Here is a 24,280-nt window from a genome sequence, read left to right as displayed (position 1 = left end):
AGACTCTTTTGATTTGTGAACACGACTCGCAGACGTTACTTCACAAAGACATTAAAATTTATGACGGCTCTCGTAAGTGAAGAAAAAATACAGAACAGCTATAAAACCTGCAGGTCTGGGCTGAATGTATGGATTTAGGAGTCATTGCGTGTGTGGGTGTGTATGAAAGTATTAATTGAAAAAATTAGGCAAAAAAAAAAGAGGCTTAATTTCAGTTAGTAAGAGTCGCAGCTCATTCAGTAGATGCCAGAAAAAGCAATTTCCCAAGTTAAACTATTTCAGTTTTCTAATTAGCGTTTCAATTGAAGCAAAAATTGGTTCAATTCACATATTCTGGATGCTTTTTAGATCTGTGATAAAACTCTGGTTAATGTACCTCCAGTATGAATTCTTACTCTCCTCTTGGGACTTGTTCCAGGCTGACCAAACTGGTGCTGGAAGTTTGTCTATGGGTTCAAGACAGCTGAAAGTAAGACAAATTGAGTTATTTCCACTCTCAGCTTTTTTTTTTTTTTTTTTACTTTACAAACTCCAATGCAGTACAATCTAAACATACTTCCCTGAAATAAAAGAAGAGATAATTAAGAACTGACTGACCTCAGTTCAGGAGCAGAAGAGACCGAATGGTCCGGATTTGTCTCCTGCTTTGACGGAGACTCCTTCATTGTGCTGCTTAGCTCAGGAGAGCTGTGGAAGAAAGCAGAGCCTTTCATAAAGACGGAGATAACGTCAAAGTAATACCACAGGTTTGTGTTTGAAACATGGAAGTGATCCGTGTCCTCTTCTTTATACCACCAGATGGAGCTACAGCATAAAGCAGCCAGAACGTTTCTTTTGCAGGTTCATCAAAATTCTTGATTACTTTGGGCCCTCTTGTAAGTTTCTTCCAGGCTTGTCCTGCATTCAACTCAAGTCCTCTTTGGCCATGTAGAACTAGAGAAACATTCCCACAGTGGTATGGTGCCCCCATCATGTTTAGTAGTGGGGATTTTGTGTTAAGGGTGATGATCATTGTTATTTCTTTTGCCACAGAATGTTTTGCATGTCGGCCAAAAAGTCCAGCTTCGGGTTTTCTGACCAGAGCCCATTCACCCACATGTTTGCAGTGTACCCTACATGGCTTGTGGGAGATTTTACAGGATTTCTTATGGCTTTCTCCTTCCAGCTTCTTTATAGAAATCAGAATTGTGGGGTGCGCCAGCCTGGCAACAGATGCAGCTTCTGCACAGCTACAAAAGCCCTCCTGAGTGCTTCTCTGATTAAAGCTTCCCTTCGAAAATGATGTATCCTTTTCCGTTCACTTCACACACATTGTGAACATACGCTGAAGCTTGTGGTTGGAAAATGGAAAAAATGGAAAAAAGTAGTTTTCAAAATTGTGATGAGAATGATTTGATTCCTCTGTTCAGCTCTGAGCGAGCTTCAAACTATGACACATGTATTAAGTGCAGTTTGCAGAAGGAATTTACACTCGATGTGGATTCTGCAATTTCTTTGTTCTTTCTTTCTAGTTTTTTCTTATTTCAAAGTGAAAATAAGAGAGAAACGGGAGCAAATAAAACTTAACGAAATAGACAAAACCTTCCTGGTTGCATTGTGTCAGCAAATAAAGTAGCATATTGTAAAACGGCCATATGGTAGTAAACACTCGCCAACAGCAGACATGAGAGGAATCATTTCCAGGGCAGTTTCTGTGATCAGTCTCGGAGGAAAGCGTTGACAAACTCTGGGCTCTTTCCCTCACTGTGTGTGCATTAATAACTGTCATCAGAGTTACTGTAGATTTAAGATGATAAATTCGGGCTGTGATTATGTTGTGAATGTCCTCTGGCTGACGGCGTCACAGATGGTGAAGCAAATGCACACAAACGCCTGAAAGTGATGACAAATGTTCAATGTCTGTTCCGTGCAAGCCAGCAATCAGAAGCACGTCGTTGAGTAATCAACTAATTATGAAAGGGTAAACATTAATGTATTTTGTAGAAATGCGTAATTGACAACTGTTTTTTTTTTTTTGTGCAACTTGTGACTAACAATTAATCTCAATTTAAATTTAATCAGAAGGTGTATATTTTTGAAGGTATTTAAATGAATGAATGAATGAATGAATGAATATACTTTATTAATTCCAGATGGAAATTCACATCTCAGTACAATTCATGAAGTAACATATATTTGGTTGTCCTAAGTTTTTTTTTTTTTTTTTTTTTTTTTAATTCTACACATTCTTCCCTATAATTTTTTCAATTTTGGGCCTAAAAGGGCAAAAAACATCATTTCAGAATTTAAGAAAAAAAAGTTTGTCACTTCTCCAATTCGGACAAAATGCTTTCCTATGTTGGTCTCCGTGAATTTAAAGGAGATGTGGATTGCAGCTGGTTATTTGTCCAAGGATTTCCTCAAGGTTTAAAAACAAACACTGAATAAAAAAAAAAAATTAAAAAAAAAAAAAAAGAGGAGGGGATAATTGTCTTGCTATGTGCCGAAAATCAGCTGCAAAGAAAACAATGAAAAGAACAGAGATAAAGGAAGACTTTGGTTGTGTAATAATCCGCTGTCGTTTGACAAAACCACATCACCGATTCTTCATCCGGAATTTCCAAAATGTAACAAAACAAGTAAAAGAGGCTTTTGAGACCTGTAAAACCATTCTCAATACTCCTAATTGGTAGAAAAGCAAAGAGTGCATATATAAAAATATAGCAGAAAAGGTCTTACCAAAATCCTGGAGTGCCAGGTGAAGATGGTTGCAAGGTTTCATTTTGAGATGAAGAGCCATATTTTGCTACAGGTTCCGACTCAGATTCCTAATAAAAATACATTTTTTAAATTACTGAAACATTTCTACAACAACTGTCAACAAAAACAGCCCGACAGAATAACATGAGCATGCTACAGATTAAAGAAAGCACCTCTGATGCTTTACTGCTCTGGTTCGTCATTTAGCAAACGCAAAGTTTAAGCAAGTGTGCGTCTAATACTGGATCAACGCTGTTGGGCATAAACTGGTGAGAAAAACACTCAGCTTTGTGAGGCAAAACTGCTACACTTCCTCATCGTCCGTCATTCAGAAATTCATATCCAAATGTTGCCGAGATAAAAGAGAGAGACGCTCCTATCTCCATTCATAAGGTCAGCAGAATTTGCTCCTCAGATGTTCTTGCTTTACATCTTTGTTTTGGCTGGTTGCCTGAAATGTGCTCAGCAGTTGTCCAGGCTGAGCAAAGCGTGAGTTATCAGACTCCTCACTGAGTCAGTGTTACAACTGAATCCTTTGCCAGCCGTCCTCTCCGCAATCTTTTACTATATTAGACTGAAATAGACTCTGACTCATGTCATTATCCACTCTGTTAGTGTTTGAGTCACATGGAATTCAGGAAAAATAAATAAACAAATGCATCTCTGTTTGCCTCCTATTCTTCCTCCCACTAAGTCCCATTTAGCTTTGTGACAAACAAGAGGCAGCAATCGACACATTTGTCCAGTGTTGTACATGCTAAATGTCAGCACTGCTCAAAACACCAGTATGGCAAGAAACACAGTTCATAAAGAGAAAAACATTGATACAAACCTAGCATGAGAATCACATTTTTGGTTGTTTCATTCTGATCAGAGCACATTTACAGCTCCTAACAAATTTTTTCATAAACCTTGAACTTTTTCACACTTTGTCTCAAAGTATTAATGTCCTTCCATTTGGATACAAATTATTAATTTTAACAAGCATAATATTGCTGCCACTGTTATTTTAGTTCATTGTGTGTATGCATATTTAAAATGTTTGGAACTAAGCCTCAACAGGACTGCCGGCTCTGCACCAAGCTCTACATCGAAGCGCACACTAGTTTGCCTGCTGGTCTAAAACAAGTTTTTTTATTTGCCATTTTTGCTTGACCCCTGCCCTGACCTGAGATCATATGATTCTATAGTCGTCTTTCTTTTATTTGACACTTATCGCAACACAGTTGCAGTGGATTTGTATTTAGAAGTGTCAAATTAAACATAGGGTGAATACCTATGCATTTATATTTCCAAGATCCTAGTTGTGAAAAGTTTTGAAAACTCTGCATTAGTGGGGGGGTTTTTCAGCCACTACAGTTACACACGACATTGTGTTGTTGTTTTTTTTTTTTTTTTTAGTAAAGATATACTGACGTTTGTGGTTTTATTATGACATAACATGAAAAGTCCACGGGTATGAACACATTTGCAAAAGGCACGGTGAGATGAAAAGAGGCCAGTCACCTGCAGATTCAAAGCCTCCTGACTCCACCACTTCAGGAAATCCTTCTGGATCTTGACCTTCACCCTGTCCATCAACAGCTGCAGATGCTCGATCTCTGTCCTCAGAGCCTTTAGGCGGCCAAGGTTGCTGTTGTAGCTGACAAGGGATATCAGCAGTGGAAAATGTATCTTTAGTTGTCGTTACACAGCACCTGCTGCGTTCAATCAGACCAAGCAGGGTCTTTTGGGGGGGTGGGGAACTGTAATAACATTCGGTAAGTTATTTGAGACAACTCACGTTACTTTCTCTTGCTTAATTTGTTTGCAGAGGCTTTCTTCCAGGGGGTCGTTCTCCTCCCCGTCCTGCGTATCGTTCCCTGTCACAGCTATAAAGCAATTCAATTTAAACATGCAGATATTTAGAAATTTGCGTCCAGAAGTAGAATGTAAGTAAAATGTAATTTATGAGCTCTTCCATGAGGTTGAGATTTAAACTAACAAGAAAAGCCCTTTGACGTCAGAACCAGAGGAAAATGTTAGCTTTATGACCAAATTTTCTCATCAAAGCGTCCGTGTTAACAGATCAAAACCATCAGAAGAGGAGCTAACAGAGTGTAGTTTCGGTATTCAAGCTTGCAGTCACTGAGGCCTTCTGTCAAAGCTTTGAAGTGGCCACTAATGCACACAAGACAAAAGCAGCCAGAAAGTTCAGGGTTTCCCATCCTTTCGGGAGTGACGAGTTTAGAAAAACGATAAAAAAAGATGTTCCATTTGTCAAAATTTATACACTGATATGACATCAGTGTATAAATGTTCAAAGGCGCTTCAACACATGGTCAAGGGAAAAGCTGACATCAAACTCATACGATCGTGAAACAACTCCTCCGCCCCATGCCGGATCCTCCACCATACATAACAGTGGGCATGTGATGTTTTTCTGCTTCTTCATTCTGTGTTTCACGCCACACACATCTAGAGAGGTTGTAGCAAAAAAATAAATAAAAATAAAAATAAGTTGAATCTTTCTGTGCCAGGAGGACATGCTTCAGTTAAAGGTCCAGTTTAGAAAACCTCCACATCTACATTTGTGAATAGAGGCTTTATTGTGGCCTTCTCCTAAACAGACGGTTTACATGACTTGGACAGACTCTAATGAAGGCCTGGTGCCACCAAGATGCAGCTGCTCTCTTTCACTGAGCTTGTCGACTTTATTAACCATTCTTATCCTTGTTTGTCACAGTTAAAGTATTTTAGAACTTGTTTTTTGTTTTTTTTGCTCTAAATGTAGGAATGGGAAGGTTTATAAAATAATATATTTACCTGACCTTACATCTCCTTCACATGCATCGCATATTCTTTTTAATTTTGAAGGATGGCTAGAATGAATTTGCCTCTATTTTAAATCGTATGTATAGCCCAGAAACAAAAGAGATCACTGATTGCAAAACACAAATTAAAATTAACTCATGTTAGTTAATTTTGACTAATGTTCAAATCAACATAAAAAAATGTTTTTATATTTACGCAGTAGATGTCTACGGTACAGGTTACATAATAGGTCTGTTCCTGGCAACACCATTAAAATTCCCTTTTTCCTACTGTGGATTTCCTTCCCCACTACATAACTGTACATAGAGCTTACTGCTGGTGGAACTATCTACAGAAGCTCTAAAGAAAGTGTATAGGTTTACGTGTATGTATGTTGAACATACACGTGGGTTATCTCGTTCAATCATGTACGTTTTCATCTTCATACCCTGAGCTGCTCTTTGTCTCCTCCGCGTCTCCAACTGCTTCTTCAATTCAGCTGAAGACAAAGAAGAATGAAGACAAAAATATGTTAAATTTTCAACATTAAATGTGTTTTCAAATTACCTTTTTACATAATCTCTTTTGCAGCCTGCAAGAGATACTGAACGGGAAGCTGAAAACAAAATCAGTTTGTGGGGACAAACCCGCAGCAACACTTGAAGCCTCTTCAAGGGCATTTCTGCACTTTCCTCAGTTTGTGATTTTAACAGATATCAAGGTTTAAAAAACTGCAATTATTCTTCATCACATTGTTCTTTTGTTAATATTTCAGCTTTTGACTGAAGAGCATTTTGGTTCAGAAACCAAAACTAAATAATTTTGGCTTAGAAATATATTGTTTTAGGAAAAAATATTTAGTTTTAGAACTAAAATTTTAGGTAAAATTTTCTAGAAGTCCAATATGGTGAACTTAAATTATGGAAAACTATTTATTTATAGTATTTATTAGTTATAGACAGTAGAAAAACGATTGGTGTAGATTCCTAGTCATGAAGATTAGGACAATTAACCAGTCCTTATATAATCAGATAAATGAACTTGTGTTTGTTTTTTTCTGTGAGTGTGATCCTTAGCTGATGGAGTCTATCTGCTTCAAGGTTCAACATCTTCAAAGACATTCTCTAAACGTCAGTAGCAACAACCATTATCTGTGTTATTGTTGGGTTTCTATCACCTCAAACAAGTCAGACCCTGACACCAACATAATTTCCACTCACTGGAAATAATTTCTGGGCCGTTCTCTGTACGCTTGTGAGATGGCTGTGTGATCATCTGGGTAGATCAGCAGTTTCAGAAACACTTAGGCTGGTCTGTAAAGCCCCAACAGACATGGCCTGTTCAAACTCACTTAAATCCCCAGTGCTTCCCAGTTCTGATGCTCAGTTTGAACTTTGCCAAATCGCCTTCACCACGTTTGGATGAGTTGCTAGGTTGAGAGTGTCTGTAGCTATTTGTGCAAACAACGCCAGGAATAAGCATGAAGGGGAGGTTTGGGTTTTTTGGGGGTCACAAACAAACAGACATGAAGGGTAGAAGAATGGTAGTGTCTGTGATTTTCTTTAACAATCCCTTAGGTCTCATACATAAAAACTGCTCAGTAATTGAGCCCTGCAAAGTGATGCTATGTCCAATCTAAAATCAGAGGTTTAAGCTCCATAGATGAGAAATCCAGATGAAGTCCTCTCTTGAAAAACTACCTTTACACTGAATACCACCCATGCTGTCCTACAATAGTTGGATTGAAGTGATTCTAAACCCACAAGGATTTTGCATTTAGTCAGCACTTTCTTTCAGAAAGCTTTAAAATTGTTTGCAAAATGCCAGTGCAACCAGTTCGTCTTTCCAAGCGCATCACGAGCACTTTCGTTCAAAGTCAACCGCTTTAGGGGTTTCTGTAGACAGCAGAGATTTGAACAGATGAAGTGAAACATTATACAGGACACACAGAGTCATATGGTGCCCGTGACAAGACTGTTTTTCCAAATGGTTATGAGGTATGAGGCAGAGTTTGGGATCCTCTCATGAAGCCATGTATTTGGGTAGCTGAGAATGTAAATGATCTGAGACGCCCTGTGGCTTCATTTTGTGGTCAGGTGGGTAGCCTGGGTCTTCTCTTACAAGCACGACACTCTAAAACACGCCTACTGATGTCGAGTCTGCGTCTTCAAAAGAACATTAAAGGATTAAGGGATGTTTAAACCATCACTCTAAGAGGGAAGTTCATAAAGACATGATGAGCGCACTGTCTGTGTTGTTTAAATCCATCACATCACGTACATAAGCATTTCAGAATCCCCAACACTAAGATCAAAACAAAGGAACCACAGTGGGAAATTCACGTGATCTACTTTTACGTAGTGTAGTAGTTGTGGCCGCAAATCTGTAATATCTGACAATTCCTGCATGCTGGCTTTGTGGAGCAGTAAAACGCAGTCGCCAGACAAAGCACCACAGATTCGACTTTAAATGCAACTGAAATCCTGGCAGTAACCTCCTTCTATAGCCGGCGCTTTATATGACCAAAAAAAAAAAAAAAAGAACTGCATCTGCAACAAAGTGAAAGAGTTGATGAGAACCGCATGCATAATATAAAACGCTTTACACTCCTGGAAAAAAAATCTAAACTGAGCAACGCCACAAATCACCTGTTGATAAAGAACAAGCAGAAAGTGTCCACTCAGCACATACAGAACTGGGAGAAAACCTGTTTCTCACAATGTCCCTTTTATTTTTGACACACTGCAACTGAACTTTGCTGAATCAAAGAATTTTAAATATATTTTAAGGGCAAAGTCTCACTGAATGGTGGTTCCTAAAATTCCTGATGTTTTATTGATGTCATTTTTCTTTTCTATTTTATATTGAGTTGTAATGAAATTTACCTGCATTAATAACACTGAAAATAATTGGTGGTTGGTTGAATTGTTTTACTAGTGTGGTATTTTTGCTGCCAAAATGAAGAATAAATATTGAAAAGAATTTGATATTGCTTTAGAGAGGACACAAGATTCAACCTAACCAAATTAAGTTTTTCTCCATAGCATATGGTAAAGGTTATCCTCTTTGAAGACAAGCTTTAAGCTATAAGTTTCAATAAATACCCACATTTTGGTGGCATGATGCTTGAATGGGATTTAAAGTATGCCATGAGTCAAGGATCTAGATCAGCTTCTGACGTAAACAGAAGGAAATATTGTTTACACCAAGGAAACAATACATCAAAAGATCGACATAGTAGTAAGAAAAACCTACAGGAAAAGTTTACCAGTGTATCTTGACTGCAACAAATATCACATATCAAAAGAGAGGAAACATAAAATGTTGTTTATACTAAACCAAAAAAATTTACTAAACAGTCTCTGTTTTTTGTTGAATAGCTGTGTTTATAACAGCTGTATGAAGACTTTATGCAAAAACAATTGTATTTGCAACATGAGTAATGCATAAATCATAACACTCATGCAAAATCTGGTTTATTATCTCAATCTGTGACGCATGGCGGCTGAAATAGTCACAGTGTGGCTAAATATTTTTGTAACCTGTCCTTACCTTGTTATTTTTGCCGTTCTGACATCGTCATCTCTCAAAGTGTCTTTTTGAGGTTTTTCGTCAGTTCAGGGGGAATAAAGTGTATCTTTGTAAAAGGTTGAGGTAGCAAAATCCCCAAAGACCCAATTTACAACCACAGCATCCTATATAGTTTAATGGGATTTTATATGACATTCCAACATAAAGTGATGCATAATTGTGAGTGGAAAGGACTAAGATCGAATTTGTGGAGTGGACACGTATTGGTTATGCAAGCATTTTGAAAATCATACACCATTTCCCATCTATCAATTATGCATTACTGTATGTTGGCCTGTCAAATATAGTTTCTGAATGTAACCTGACAAACTGAGAGGCTGATTAAATGGTGTCATTGTTTTTTCAAAGCCCTGTAAAACTATCTCTAACTGCATGATTAATCAGTGAGCCAAGAGCCAGAATGAAACATTTAGAAGGCATGACAAACTATTGATCAAGACCCTTTAAAAAAAGAAATGTCTAGCACACTGGAAAGAAAAAAAATAATAAAGGAGGCTCTTACATGATATATTTTTTGATAATGATATATTTTTGAAACATCTTGTGCTTAAAGGTCATTTATTTAAAGGTGAGCTGAGTGTATTACCTAAGAGATACCAGATGCTTTACCTAAGACCGCGCTGCATAAATCCTCCAACATCTGGCCAAATAATCAGGAGATGCTGCTTGCTTCCAGCTGCCTTCCACGTTTTATACTGCAGAGGACGCGTATCGCTGATCTTTCTGAGCAAATACATACACATGCATGCACTCTCTGAACCGAGAGGCTCAAAATGTATCTTCTTCCAGTGGGACTGGATTCCAGAGCTACATGTCGTGGCCAAGTACAATAGAGTAATGTTTAGACACTGATGTTTCCTCGCGCTCCCATCTCTCTTTTTATCCCCTGCTACCGACCCTCCAAGCTGGGTATGTCCAAAAGCAAAAGAAATTCACTATATTACATAAAATTTTTCCACGGTGCACATTACCCATAAGACATAGGTGGCTAACAGCGTCCAAGCAGGGCTTCCAAAACAACAAAGAAGCTTTGAGTTACCAGCAGAAGAAGCAACACTTTTTTTGATTAAAAACAGTGTGTAATGCAGGAAGAATGCAGTTCCATCAGTATGATAATGTAGTAATATTCACAGCCTAAAGATGGTTTTGAGACAATTTTTTGAAAATGACATTTTTTTTAACATTTTCGAAATGTTAAAAAAGAAAAAAAAAATTTTTTTTTTTTACTTTTCAATCATACAAATGATTATCTTCATTTTACTTTACTGTGTGTGGGTCAAACGGAGGAACAAGGGTTACTAAACGCTGTCATACTTGATTTCTTTGTGATGCACAACAAACATGGCCACGTCAGCACTTCTTGGGGCGAAAGGAGGAAAACAATAGACTGTAGGGGTGACAAACACATGGTGGCATATATGAGGGTGACGGGCACAAACTGCCAAACCACTGAGAGCGATCCAAGGCAGGGATGAGGCGTGGTCCTGCTGTAAACAGATCTATTTTATTGGTGTGTGAAGTCAGCCACAAACACACATGAGTGGATGCATCACAAGAGTAAAGGGAAACTTAAAAATGTACTTTTGTTTGTAAGAGAAAATGTAGCCCACATAAAACTCTAATTCCATCCCACCTACTGCACGAATTTGCATCAGACAGTAACCTACTAAACTTGTCTTCAGATGTCTCCGAGTGTTTCTGTGGAAACATCTTAGACATTATTAACTAACCAATTAATCAATCAGGATCTTCTTTTCTATCTAATTTAGTAAAAAAAAAAACAACAAACTTATTTTATGGTTTTTAACCACTGTGTAACGCCGAAGCCAAATTAAGATGTCTGTTGACAATGAAGATTATTGTTATTATTGTAATAAGCAGCTGACAAACTATTGTGAATGTGGGGAAATTTGGAGAACTTCTTTGCCTTTTAACGCTTAATTTCATTGAGGTTTATTTGTTCTGCCTACAGTCCCACCACAGCACATTAAGTTTGAGGTTTGAACTTTGAAGTATGTTGATTTTTTTGCTTTTTCAGCCAATCTCTGGTATATCTGCCGCTGTTTTAGGCATACTTTTTGCTGTTGATCTAGTTTCGATCAAGCTTCAGACATCCGACAGATGGACAGATTACTCTTGAATACCTTGGTATAAAAAAAACTCAGTAACAACAACGTGTCCAGATCTTGTGGCTGCAAAACAAGCCCATATCATTACCTCTCCACCAGGGAGACATGTTGGGTACTGTTTGTTAAAAACGTAATGACATGTCTTATGCCATTTTCCTTTTAGAAAGAAGAGCCTTATTAATGCTTCTAAACAAGCTGTTCTTATTCAGTCTTTTTCTAACAATTCAGTCAGGAATAACTTCTGGAGGCCTCGAGAGCATCGCATGTAGCTTTTGGGGCTTTCATCTTTTCTCTGAGCATTAAAAGGGTTAATCTTAGAGTAAGTATACCGAGGCGTCAAATCTTGAAAATGTGATTTGAAAATTTGTTTTGTTCTGCGTTGTAGAATAATTAATGTTTTAACCCCTCCCAGACTGATGGGTAGGAACTACTGCTTCTTTGTGATCATTGTTGAGGTCTTACCTATTTGGACTTATTGTTATCGCAGACACCCAACTGCTCCACACTAAACAACTACCAAAACTTCTGCTTTTACAGAGGAGCTCACAAAGATAAGTCCATCAAGTCCATCTGGTAAGGAAAGATTGTATTTGTCATCTTATTATTTTTTTTTTAAAGAAGCAATTAGAATTTTTTTTACTAAATACTTTTGCATTTTCATATTTAGTCCTAAGAATTAAAAACTGCATCCAAAAGCTGTTAAATTTTACATTTACCTAGTATTTAGAGAAAGAACTGTAAAATTAGGCCACTGTACTACCATTACATATAGCTTTACAAGAAGTACATGTGTTAACAAATCGCAGCGAGAGACTGTGAACGTCTTTGGATTCATTCACATTGCATTGCAAATTAATGCCAGGACTCATTTTGGCTTAGTTAAGTTAGTGACTATCAGGAAGAACTCGGGGGAGCTCTAACAGAATCGTCATAAAACAGCCTGAGATCGACTCGTAAAAAGCACAGGTTGGAAGCCCGCTATAAGTGGATGGAAATTTGAATGCCTCCCAGTTCTGGGAAGGCTTAGGAATGCTGTGAAAGATATTCTGACGCTCGAGGGACTCAACACCCTGACAGTGATCTGGTGTTGATGTTTTTTGGTTGGGTACCACAGGAATAACACTGAGAGCAAATTGTAGACGTGAAAGATGTTCACAGCTAAAAACTGTAACGTAATATCTACAGAAGAACTCCCAAATGTTGAGAGAACTCACTGATTCTGTTTCTGGCTCCCTTTAGTTGTTCTCCAAGTCTTCTGGCCTCATCTGACCTGGTCAAAAGAAGAAGCCAAATATTTTTTTTACACTAAATTTAATGAATGGAAAACTACAATTAAGGAAATAACCAAGGGGTGTGCTTTGAGGTGCAATGATTATGAAAAAGGTGAAATAAAATTTTATGTTATCATGTGTTTGCAACTTTACTGTATCAGAAGGAATCTTAAATGCAAGCAGAAGCCATATAACACTGTGGAGGAATATCTTGTTCCTTTCGTCACTCACCTTTCTTTGAGTATATTCGAATTCTCTTCAATGGTTTGATGTTCCTCGTGATCTCTTATGAAAATCTCAAATGCTTCCTGTTTTCCCATTGACAACTTTGAACCTGAGGAGATAAAAATCTGTACTGAAACACCAAAATACTCATGAAGGACCATTCAAAAGTATTAATACTACTTTAATAGTAGACCACGTTGAGGTTTGCGGTTTGCAACCACAAACCTCAACGTATAAAACAACAGTATGTGCAACGATATGTGAACATTTCCATGGGAAATATATATTAACATTTTTAAAAGTCACATATAATCTTTTTAAAACCAGCAAATCAAATTTCAAACTACTTGGGTATAAGATCAGACTTTTTTATTGGTTTCTTTTCTTGTGTTTCATCTTTAGCTAGTGACAAACAGATGGTTAGCTCTGGACAAATGAGAGATAATTATAATTGCACATGCTGGGTTAAAGCTTGAGATCTTTATCTCTAAACTGCCTCCAGCAAACAGCTTACACTCAGTCCTGAATCATGGCTGTTACTCACTGGAAAACACAGTATGGGACTCTAATCTCTAAAATATTTGCTTAACTAAACCCATCATTCAAATTACCTTATTTACAATGTCTGTGTTTGTCATACTCCCCTAAAACAAATCTAATAACTATGAGAAAATTGGACAGAGCTGTGGTCTCTCCCACATCCTTTGACTCCAATCTGGCAGCCAGATGTGGGCCGAACCCCCCAACCTTCCACCTTTTACCAAGGACAAACCACAAGAACAATTAGACTGTTGTTCAGGGTTAGGAGGGATATAAACACAAAGATAAACAGCATGTCAGCAACACCTACTACAGCCCACCCCCTCCAACATAAACTTCTACAAATTAGGACATTAAATTATTTTGAACCCCACATCCTCACTGTTTTATATGCTTGTAATGATTTTAATAGGGTTTGTTTCCTGAAGATCTATGCATGTGCTATAAATATAGTTTTTTTTTATTTGGAACAAGGTCATTCTAGATCTTTGTGTTTTGTTTTTGTTTTTTTGTAATCCAAAACTGTTTGTTTTAACAAGAGTGTTATCAAGATGTAAAAATATCCTACTTTGCACAAGAAGTAAACTTAAGTAAATGCTCAACTTTGGAAAACCCCAAACTTGACATCAGTTTCCAATATTTCCACTATTGTTACTTTTGTGACGTTTGCAGAGGGACATACACAGGGCTCTGACTCGTTTGAGAATTATGGCTGTTTAGTAAGTGATTTGTGTTTCTTCATTTTTGGAAAGTCTTGACTAAAACCAGCAGCCAACATGTGGACATAGACTGTTGGAGCCAATCTCAACAATTCACTGTTGGGCTTTCACAGGGGAACCATTTGGCTTGCATGAACAGCAACATACCAGGAATATCTCAGAGAAACATCACCTCATTTCATACAATAACATAGCTGCACAGATACAAGGACACTGTTTCTTTTTTTTTTTTTTTCAAGTGTTTGAGAAACCGCAACCAGCTTAAACCAGAGAAGATGGCACTAATCCTCAGATTTGGAGAATATGACTCACCAATGTTTTTCTTTTGATATTTATGTGGATAACCTAATTTAATCCGTGTGCTTTGTGGATTTAGATTATGTAATGGGGAAACTTACATAATAGAAGCATGTAATAAAATGAGCGTAAATATCTATCTATCTATCTATCTATATATATATATATATATATATATATATATATATTTCTTATTAATTTATTTTTTTATCTAAACTCAAGTATATTGAAGCTCTCAATTTTATTCCAGACAGACAGTGTTTAATAAACCATTAAAAAAACTGAGAGAGAATAAATATAATTTGTGAGGTTTGTTTATACTTGAATGTGCAAAAGAGAAGAGCCAGGTAAAGTCTAGATGTGTTTCAGTTATTGGTGTGAAACTGTGGAATGAATTGAATGATGATTTTTTTTCTTGGTGAGCTTTAAAAGAGCTCTAAAATGTAAAATGATAACATCTTACGCTGTTATGTAGATGTATATGTATTGTGAAGATATCTTGGTAGGTTGTTGGGCACGAATAAGCTTGGCTTCAGCCTATTCCTTTTTTGGTAAATTATGGGCTTCTTTATTGTTATTTTTCTGTTGTTGTTTCCTGTGTTTAATGTGGACAATTTACCAAAATAAATTGATTGATTGAATATGGTCTGCTCTGTAAAAACAGATTTTTTTTTTTGCAGTTTACTGCTCTGAAGCATACTAGTAAAGGTAACACAATGCCAAGAGAGAAGGACATCAGCAGTGACCTCAGCGAAACAACTGTTGCTGACTATCAATGTGGGTTTCCAAGCCAAACAATTTAGGAATCACTACAGTGGAAAAAAATAATAATAAAAAAAGTCTTCATAAATGGAAACCATTTAAAAAAACAGTTGCTAATTTTACTGACACTGAACATCAAGCAAAGTTCTGATCAAATTCACCAAGGTTAGAGCATGCAGTGTTTAGAGGAACTGCAAAGTACCCAAGAGCTTTATTTCAGAAGCCAGAGACCTCAGTTAGCGTGGCCAAAATAAAAGTTTATGACAACATAATCAGAAAAGGACTATGTATCTTGCTTGGAACATAAAAGAAAAATATTTCCTAACTCTAAAATAAATAGTACCACAGCTTGAGTTTACAAATTTGCACCTGAAGAACCACAATGCTGCAGCAACAATGTTCTTTGGAAAGACGACAGGTAGAGCTATTGGGCCATAATATACAAGCACAGCAGAATTTGACACAGAGAAACCAAAACGGTTGCTGACTGCAGAACATGAAATGTTGGATAAATGTTAAACTCCAGCATATAAACATTTAGTGACCTATTGAGCAATATACAAAGACCTCTGCAGCACATTTGTTTTGGATTAAAACAGAGCAGTGAAGAATGATGTAATGTGCTCATAGTTATCCAGATGCCAAGGAATGATAGATGTTGCAGTACATTAAAATTCAATTCCTGGAATATTCTGGACATTCTGTGTATTTTAAAGAAATTTGATCAATAAAGCTTATATTTTAACAACTATTCTTTTAAACAGTGCTATTTTAAGAAAATATCACAAAAAAATATAAAAAAAAAAAATCAAAATCTTTTCAATCATAAAAAGAAGCGTTGCAAAGAGAGTATACACACTACAGATGTTTTTTGTAAATTTTAAATGGCTCTTATTGTAATGTAATATACAGTAACAAAAACCATTACTATGTATTTGTATTTAAATAATCAAAGAATAAAACAAACATTAACATATTTCTTTCCAAACCATACGTATAAAAAGTGTCCTAATGACTAAAACGTTGAAAAATAAGTAGAAAAACAATTAAACATATTCAAATTTCCAGCAAACATAATGCAATGGTTTCTTTGGCCACTATTTAGTCAATAGTCATCAGTTTTATGATGCTGAATTAACTCCGGATCTCTGCACAGTGATAGCCAATATCACCATAGGCAAATAAAGTTTATTCAGTAATCCTCCTGAAACAGTTTAATGGACTCTTAAACAATTTTTTATCTATTTCCCAAACTGCAAAGCTCGTCTGTAAAGCATAAACTTTTCCCTGCTGCTAAACAGCTGACGGAGCTTAAAATGTGTTCTGCTCAAACTGTCAGAGCAAACAAAGCAGAGAAGAAGATTCAGCATGAAGTGTGATGAAATGGGAGAAGCATTCCAAGCCAGAGACATCATTGCTAGCAAGGGTTTGCAGGACCTAGGAATTCTGTTTTTCCTATCGTGAATGAATGGGATCCATATTCATGGATAAAATACCTAATTTGGCTAATGTGCAATTTAGTTTATGAATATAGTCCTATCTCATTTTAGTTCAGGACAACAATTTAATGTTGGAAAAAAAAAAGAGTTCCCAACAGTAACATCAACTGTTACTAAAAAAATCAGAACAATTACTTTCTTGCTGCTGTCACAAATATTAACTTTATTACTGAAGCTTTTCAGCTTCCATGAGATACTCTAAGAAACAAATGGGAAAAGATAAACTATTCACTTACAATGACCAAGAGAGATTGATTTATTTGCTTTTGCAATTAGACAAGATACATTTTAAACTGTTCAAAAAGAAAGTAAGAAAACTTGGAACTGCGATGATGTTTTTAAAAATCAGCTAATTAAGGAAGTAAGTAATTAAGCTTAATCTCTTTCAGAGAACAATCTCTCTGATTGTTCTGCTCCTTTACAAACAATAAAGGAGCAGATTTCTTCTAATTAAAGACATTTCTTTCCATTCATGATTCCCACTGGAAAAACATGCAAACTTCAAAAGGCCTCATTAAGATATTAATTAGCAACCTTGAAGGTGTGATTTTTCTGTAGAAACTACGAAAACAACAGAAAACATCAAAAGCTTTAAAGAATGAAGTATAAATTAATCTTAATTATCCCATCCATTTTTAAAAATGTATGTAAAAATAAACACTTTTTTTTTTTTTGAACACATGACCCTTAGGAGCCATGCCCCATTAAACGTTCCTCCTGGAAGGTCAGTTAAGAGAATCAGCTGTGGACCAGAATCATTTGTTCTGAGAATGAGTCAAGGGAACAAGAGCACTTAACTGCAGCTGCGGTCTGATTCATTATCAGTATTTAACTTCCCTTTGACCCACAAACAGGGTAAGATTAGCTTAGATTTTAGATACAATACATGATGTCAAAGTTTGGGGTTGTGTTTTTTCTTCTGAGCTGGAGCTGCAAGTTTTCCATGGAGGGTGGGGCTGAGCTGGGTGCTCCCACACACCTGCATTGCATCAAGCTTCATTAATAGCTGAATAAGAGGAAGTGGCTGCAATGCCTGAGTGTTAATATCTCTGGCACCTTCAGCTTGCTATTGAGCTCCATGTTTGTTACTTTATGCATTTGACCTTTATGCTAATACCTCCCCTGTTCTCTTTTTCTGAAGGTTACCTCTTTGTGTGCTCCTGGAACATAATCTCTAAGTTATTCAGGTTTCCTCCACTTACTGCTTTTGCATCATTCGCCCATAACCAACAACCTTAAGGTTTCTCTTAAGACAGTCACAAAATCGGCCTTCTATCACCTGAAGAACATCTCCAGGATTAGAGGACTTATGTCTCAGCGAGATCTAGAGAAACTCATCCATGCGTTTATCTTTAGCCGCATTGATTACTGTAACAGCGTCTTCACAGGTCTGACTAATAAATCAGTCAAACAGCTGCAGCTGATCCAGAACGCTGCTGCTCGTGTTCTCACGAAAACCAGGAAGATAGAGCACATAACACCAGTTTTAAAGTCCCTACACTGGCTCCCTGTAGCTCAAAGAATAGACTTTAAAATACTGTTAGTTTATAAATCATTGAACGGTTTAGCACCACAATACATTAAAGATCTGTTGTTGCTGTACCAACCGTCTAGACCCCTCAGGTCTTCTGGCTGTGGTCTGCTCTGCAACCCCAGAACCAGAAGCAAATGAGGAGAAGCAGCATTCAATTTCTATGCACCACAAATTTGGAACAAATTTCCAGAAAACTGTAAAACAGCTGAAACACTGGGTGCCTTTAAATCTCAACTTAAAACCCATCTGTTTAGAGTTGCGTATGGGTAAATTAGGGTTAGAGTGCGGGTTTTGATGTCTTCAATGTTTTAATGTTTGTATCTTAACTTTTTATCTATTTATTAATTTCTTTTTATTTCTCTGTTTCACTGTCTATGTTTTAATGATGTAAAGCCCCCCTGGAAAACGTCCCAATTAAACGACGTTTAACTAAAGTCCTACGGGGTTTAGAGTCCCAATTGACGGCGTTTCAACTAACACGATAACAACAGAAACGCAAGTGAATTTTACGATAACGACAGAAACGTAAGTGAATTTTAAAAATGCCAAAGTCCGAGAGGTTAGAGTCCTTGTCAAACGGGGTTTTGACTGAAGTCCGAGAGGTTAGAGTCCTTGTCAAATGGCGTTTTGACTAAATTCCCAGAGGGTTAGAGTCCCAGTTAAATGACGTTTAACTGAAGTCCTAAAAGGGGCACGGGTTTTAATGTTTTTATCTTTTTTGATCTTTTTTTTTCAAAATCTCTTTCTGTTTCTCACTGTTTATTCAATCTCGCATGCTGTTTATATTTTAATTATGTAAAGCACTTTGAAATGCCTTGCTGCTGAAATATGCTATACAAATAAACTTTGATTGATTGATTCTCTTCATCACTGCATCATCAAACTCGGTCCACTCCTACCTCAGCTCCAGCCGCACCCTACCTTCCGCCATGCAAACTAACACCCTGGACTCTACCATTGTATATTCCTTGTTAATACTATTTTTTTTAACATTTAATCTTTGTTTCCTGAGAGTATCTTGATTTGGGTCAGAAGTCTATCTAAAACCAAGGCACATATTTATAATAAATCTAACTGCAGTGAGTTTAGAGAGCTTACTGGCAAACAGTGTCTTTGAAATAAGGTTTTGACTGTTACATTGAAGCCACGCTATTACGCTCAGTGTGAGTAAAACACACTTTTCGATTACCAGTCCATCAGGTATACAAAGCACTGTTCTTAAACTTTTCTCATGAATTCCTTGCCAGAAAAAAAAAACTGCCTTATGAACTACTTCTTGAGCATGATGCATTGCTGTCATTACTTTTGTCTTTAGTGTCTACTATGTGATTTTTGAGTTTGCCCTGTATATAACATCATCACTGTTGACTGTTGCAGATCTCTGTGATGTTGGTTTAGAAATTTGAATTTGTGCTACTATATAGTTATATATAGACAACTGGGAACAGCTTCACTGCAAACTAACTAGCCACTGCTCTACTCAACGGGTATGCTGCCAATTTTTTGTGCTCTGAAGATGCCTTCTGCTTGTTTAACTAGACTTTTTATACTTGGTTTGGCATCGTCCTCCGAGATTTTTTATCGACGTTTATGGAATTAGAATTGTCAGAGAATTAAGAGTCTAGAAAAGAGAAAATTCCAAAACTGATATGTCTAGAAATGAATAACTCCTGACTGTAACATTGTGTTAGCGACTCATCAATGGCTACAGGACAATGGATTCTGAATAAAAATACTGAGCTCATTAGTTGTTGTTTTTTACCCCCATCAAATAGGGAGAGCGATTTATTAATGGTGAGTCATAATTGGACAAAGAAAGTTGGCAGAAACTTTAATTTCTCTGCAAGGACCACTTGGATGACAGAGTTTAGCCTTCATGGCATGACATGACAAAGTGATTTATGAAGGTTGCACGTGATTTATCAGTGATTTTATAAATTGCTGGTTTGCAGGACATCCCTCGGAGCTCTTCCTTCTGTTCTGCCCCTTTATATGACTGATCATCAATCCTGTCTGAGTTAAAACATGTGTTTGTTTTTCAGCAGGGACCCGATTTTGTTCGCTCTATTACCAAAGCTGGGCACTATTGCAGAAAAATGTCAAAGCATATGAGGGAGCTGTGGTTCGGACAGACAACAGCACAGCTTCATGAGTTTCTGGCTCGCACATCAATGCTCGATGGCTATGACCAAACTTTTTAAAGGGGCCGAGTTTATCATCACACTTAAAGCTCTACTGAAGCAAACTTAACCAGGAAAAGCCAAATAATTGTTGCCTCTGGCTTGAAACATGAAAGCTCAACTGTCTTAAATGTCAGCAACCTCTGAGTTCTTGTTTCACTTAAATAGCTAGAAAAACAATACTGACAATGTACAAACATCTGCTGTGTTAAGTGTTGCAATTGAACGTTGTAATTATCTTCAAAGGTTTAGATCATAATCTGTGTGCCAGAGAAAAAACGGGAAGGGTAACTAATCAATTTAAGCTTGAAATCTTAAATTGATGTCAGGAAATCAATTTAAGACGAAATTGACCAGCAGTCTGGTTCATTAGTTCATGTTCGAAATTGTTTCCAGCACACAGTGACCAGAAGGAAAACAAAGCAAATAAGTGTTTTTAAGCAATTATTGTGGATTTACAAACTGCTAACTAAGCTGAATAGAGGTTCTATTGCAATGAGATACTGTCTGAACTCTGTGTGGATAAATATTGCAAAGTCCTCTTGGCCTCTGCTACACCCATCATGAGCCACTGAGAATTACAATTTTCAAACTCATCAGGTTTTTACAAGCAACAAAATAACATGTCTAATATATTGTGCTGTCTACAGCTGCTCTGCTGAGACAACAAGACAGTTTGAAAAAAATAAATCTTTTAATTATCCCACAGTTTGCATTCTGCTGAAATTAAAGACGTGTGAAGTCAGATCCGGAATCCAAGATCCTGGTCACGGCCCACAGCTCACAATAGACAGCCACAGTCTATATGACTGCCTACATTCCAGCTGAGAGAGATCACCTGCCTGAAGACTCAGCACCCAATTTATCACAAACTTATCTCTTGATCCAGATCTGGAAGGTTGGATGTCACATTGAAATTTTTTCTGAAAGTCTTTTAGCCGTATTTACTGCTGCCTGGTGGCAGTGAACAGCTACAATTTTGGAAACTTCAAGCTCAACAATCTGATTGGCTGCTTGCCACAATAGTAGGTTTAGGAGTCCTTATTATTCTGCCTTTTCGGCGTACCTGTTCTAGATTTTTCTGCACAATACGCTTAATCAAAACCAGAAAGGAGTAAGGTAATTCTAAAAACGATCGAGCAAAGTGCAAGTAATAAAGTGGCCACTTTTTTGTATAATATCATAACATTATTTTAGTTTTTAACTGAGGAACTACTCTGCTAAAACTGAAGTGTCATAAACAAGAATATATCATTACTAAAATCGTGTTTCTGAAAATAGAGAAAGAACAAAACGTGTAAGTACCTCTTTTCATATACTGCCCAGCTCGTCCTCGTCCCGCTGGAACCGTTTCCGTGTTTTCTCCTCTAAACTGTGGCATTGTGGACACTTTGTGGTCCTCTGCCAGCAGAGTTACCATGTTTTCCACTTTCAACTGAACTGCTGTTGATGCTTGGCCTTCCTGGTCACCTCCAAAGCTGTTCAGGTTTCCTTCGCTAAACCAAGGGCCTGTGCACACTTCTTCTCTTTGGTGCATTGGTAATGTGTCCACGTGTTGCTCCTCCAACTGTGGCACTGTGGAAACCTTCCCACCATGATCCTCTGTAAAGGTCTTATTATTCCCTTCATTATTCTGAAGCACTGGATATGGTTGAGGCGCATGGCCTGTGGCAGAGATGTCAGCCTTTCCTATGCTAAACTGTGGCATTCTAAACATTCTTTCGCTATAGTCTGCTGATGAAGTTTTATTTCCTTTCCTCAAGTGAAGCCTTGTGAATCCTTTCCCTCCATAGTTTTTGAAAAATGTCTCCATATTTGTTTCTTTAGGCTGTGAAACAGGCTGCGTGCTTGAGGGCTTCAACGAGGACAGCACTTTGGCATCAGTAATGTAAGCAAGCCGTGCGATGGCATCATCTGCTCTTTCCTTTTCTTTCTTCAGTATTCTCACAAGGATACCTGCAGCAACTGGTTAAAGACTCAGCAAACGCAGCAAGGACAACATATTTAACTTAATAGCCAATGCATTATAATGAGAACAAAGAACAAAAATAAAAAGGTTAAAATAAACATCTCTGGACAGATATTTAGGAACACCCCAAGAGCTAATTTTAGACTTTATGCTCTTTTTGTAAAATCCAACTCACAAGTGACCTTTTTCCAGTTGATCATAAATTTCCATAATGATATCTTAGGGTGCTGACATGTCCTCAGTATCTGGTATTACAGACTTGGAATGGTGTCATGGTCTGGGATGAATTAGTGGAGAGCAGAAGATCCAGAAGGACAGCAGTGATACTGTCCAGATATTACAATATCCTTTAGTACTTTTTAGTTTTCCCTTACTCTAATACCGCTATATCAAATCCAGTGAAAGGAATTGTCTTCAGAAACCTGTGTGTAATTTAATCTGTGAATCCAGTTGATCTGTTAAGGCCTCGGAGGTTTTTGTCAGAGAACATTATTGAACAAACAGCATCACAGCAACCAAGGAACATATCAGATATATGTTCCTTGGTTGTACATATCAGGTGTGATCGTAAAGTTTTAAAAGAAGCTTAAAGCAAAATTACATTAGAAAACATATCAACTTCAAAATCTCATGGAGCATTAGACTCCTAATAGAACGTGGATGGCAATAGCTTCAAAGATATGCTACAAAGTTAAACCATAACTGAAAACTAACACAGCATATCACAATAAAATCAACAACTCTACAATGAAATATGGAAAAGAGAAGCTGCTTTGGAAAGCTTTACATAAAAGCACATTCATATGTTAGAATGGCTCACTCAAAGTCCATATCTAAATCCAGTTGACAAACTCTGGCAGGACATTATGAAGCTGGTAGGGGCATATCCCAAAAATCCTGCAACACGAGGTGTTTCTACAAGATGTTGTTTCAGGGGGGTGAAGGTAAATGAAGGCCACACTTCTAAATGTCTTATTTGCAAAACATTTCTAAAGTCACATATCATTTTAATTTCACTTCACAAGTATGAATTCATAAGTATGAACTGCTTTATAATGACCTCAACCATAAAATCTGTCAAGAATAAATCAAACATCTGCGTGGAAATTTGAGACTAAAGGTTTAAGGTCTGTGAATTATTTTATGGGACAGGGCACCGTCTGGTAAGAAACTGACTGGCGAAAATGAGAGGATGAATGACATGTTTGGGAACATATCTGTACATGAATGAACTATCAAACAGTTGGGAATTATTGCAACTCCCACGACAATGTCAATGGAAGTGCGTTTGATGCCATAATCCAAACCCATAATTTAAAGTCACACTGCACATTAGTAAGCTATTCGGTTTTCTTACAGTGAGAATAACAGACGTCTTTGTGGCAAGACTGTAACTATCGTGGTCATCAGATATTTTAGGATGTTCAAATTAGAGTAATTTTTTGGATGATGAGTAGATAATTTTCTAAAGGGGCTGGAGAAGTTACTCTATGTCCTTGTCAGTCAACACAAAAGGGATGTCAGTGGTGGTAAAATGTTTCCAGCGAAAACCAACCATTCCCAAAACTGCCAATCCCAATATATCAAATAACCTACAAAGGCCAAGTTTTACGGAAAAATACAACTTTTCTGAGGACTTCAATAATTGTACTTGTTGATAATACACAGTCTGCCCTCTATTAAAATTTGTAATAGACCATCCATTATTTAAAAACTACTTCTAACCCTCTTTATTCTACAAGTATATTTTAAAAAAATGTTATTTATTTGTAAAATAATAAATTATGTATTAATGTAAAATGTATTTGTTCCAGGTGTTTTTCTATTTGGGTTTCAGACTATTCATAGAAAAAAAAGTAACAATAAAAACTAATTGATTATTGGTTAGATTAGACTAATCCATTATTTTTTTAGATCACACATCAATATATCAATCTGTTGATCATATTTGAATACAGCCTGTGTTTAATCTTATCTAAAACCACACTTGTATTAATTTCCCTTATTTAGTTAGTTAATAATATAAATAATT

General features: G+C 36.9%; 1 protein-coding gene across 1 annotated transcript in view; it reads right to left on the bottom strand.

Moving 5' to 3' along the window:
- The window catches only part of kif6 (kinesin family member 6), a 55,306-nt gene that overhangs the window by 2,010 nt on the left and 29,016 nt on the right, over positions 1–24,280 (bottom strand). The window contains exons 13-21 of the mRNA XM_088002501.1: positions 21,585–22,235; positions 12,755–12,857; positions 12,467–12,522; positions 5,981–6,031; positions 4,523–4,610; positions 4,246–4,381; positions 2,719–2,807; positions 598–687; positions 377–463 (exon numbers count right to left, since the gene is read on the bottom strand). Of these exons, the coding sequence (XP_087858627.1) occupies positions 377–463; positions 598–687; positions 2,719–2,807; positions 4,246–4,381; positions 4,523–4,610; positions 5,981–6,031; positions 12,467–12,522; positions 12,755–12,857; positions 21,585–22,235 (1,351 nt within the window). The remainder of the gene's footprint in view (positions 1–376; positions 464–597; positions 688–2,718; positions 2,808–4,245; positions 4,382–4,522; positions 4,611–5,980; positions 6,032–12,466; positions 12,523–12,754; positions 12,858–21,584; positions 22,236–24,280) is intronic.

Source organism: Poecilia mexicana, unplaced genomic scaffold (genome assembly GCF_051168715.1).
Source record: "Poecilia mexicana isolate PSO_F unplaced genomic scaffold, ASM5116871v1 scaffold_22, whole genome shotgun sequence".
Classification (NCBI taxonomy): Eukaryota; Metazoa; Chordata; class Actinopteri; order Cyprinodontiformes; family Poeciliidae; genus Poecilia; species Poecilia mexicana.
The sequence above is the reverse complement of the archived record's forward strand: the minus strand, read 5'-3'. Positions and strand labels throughout refer to the sequence as shown.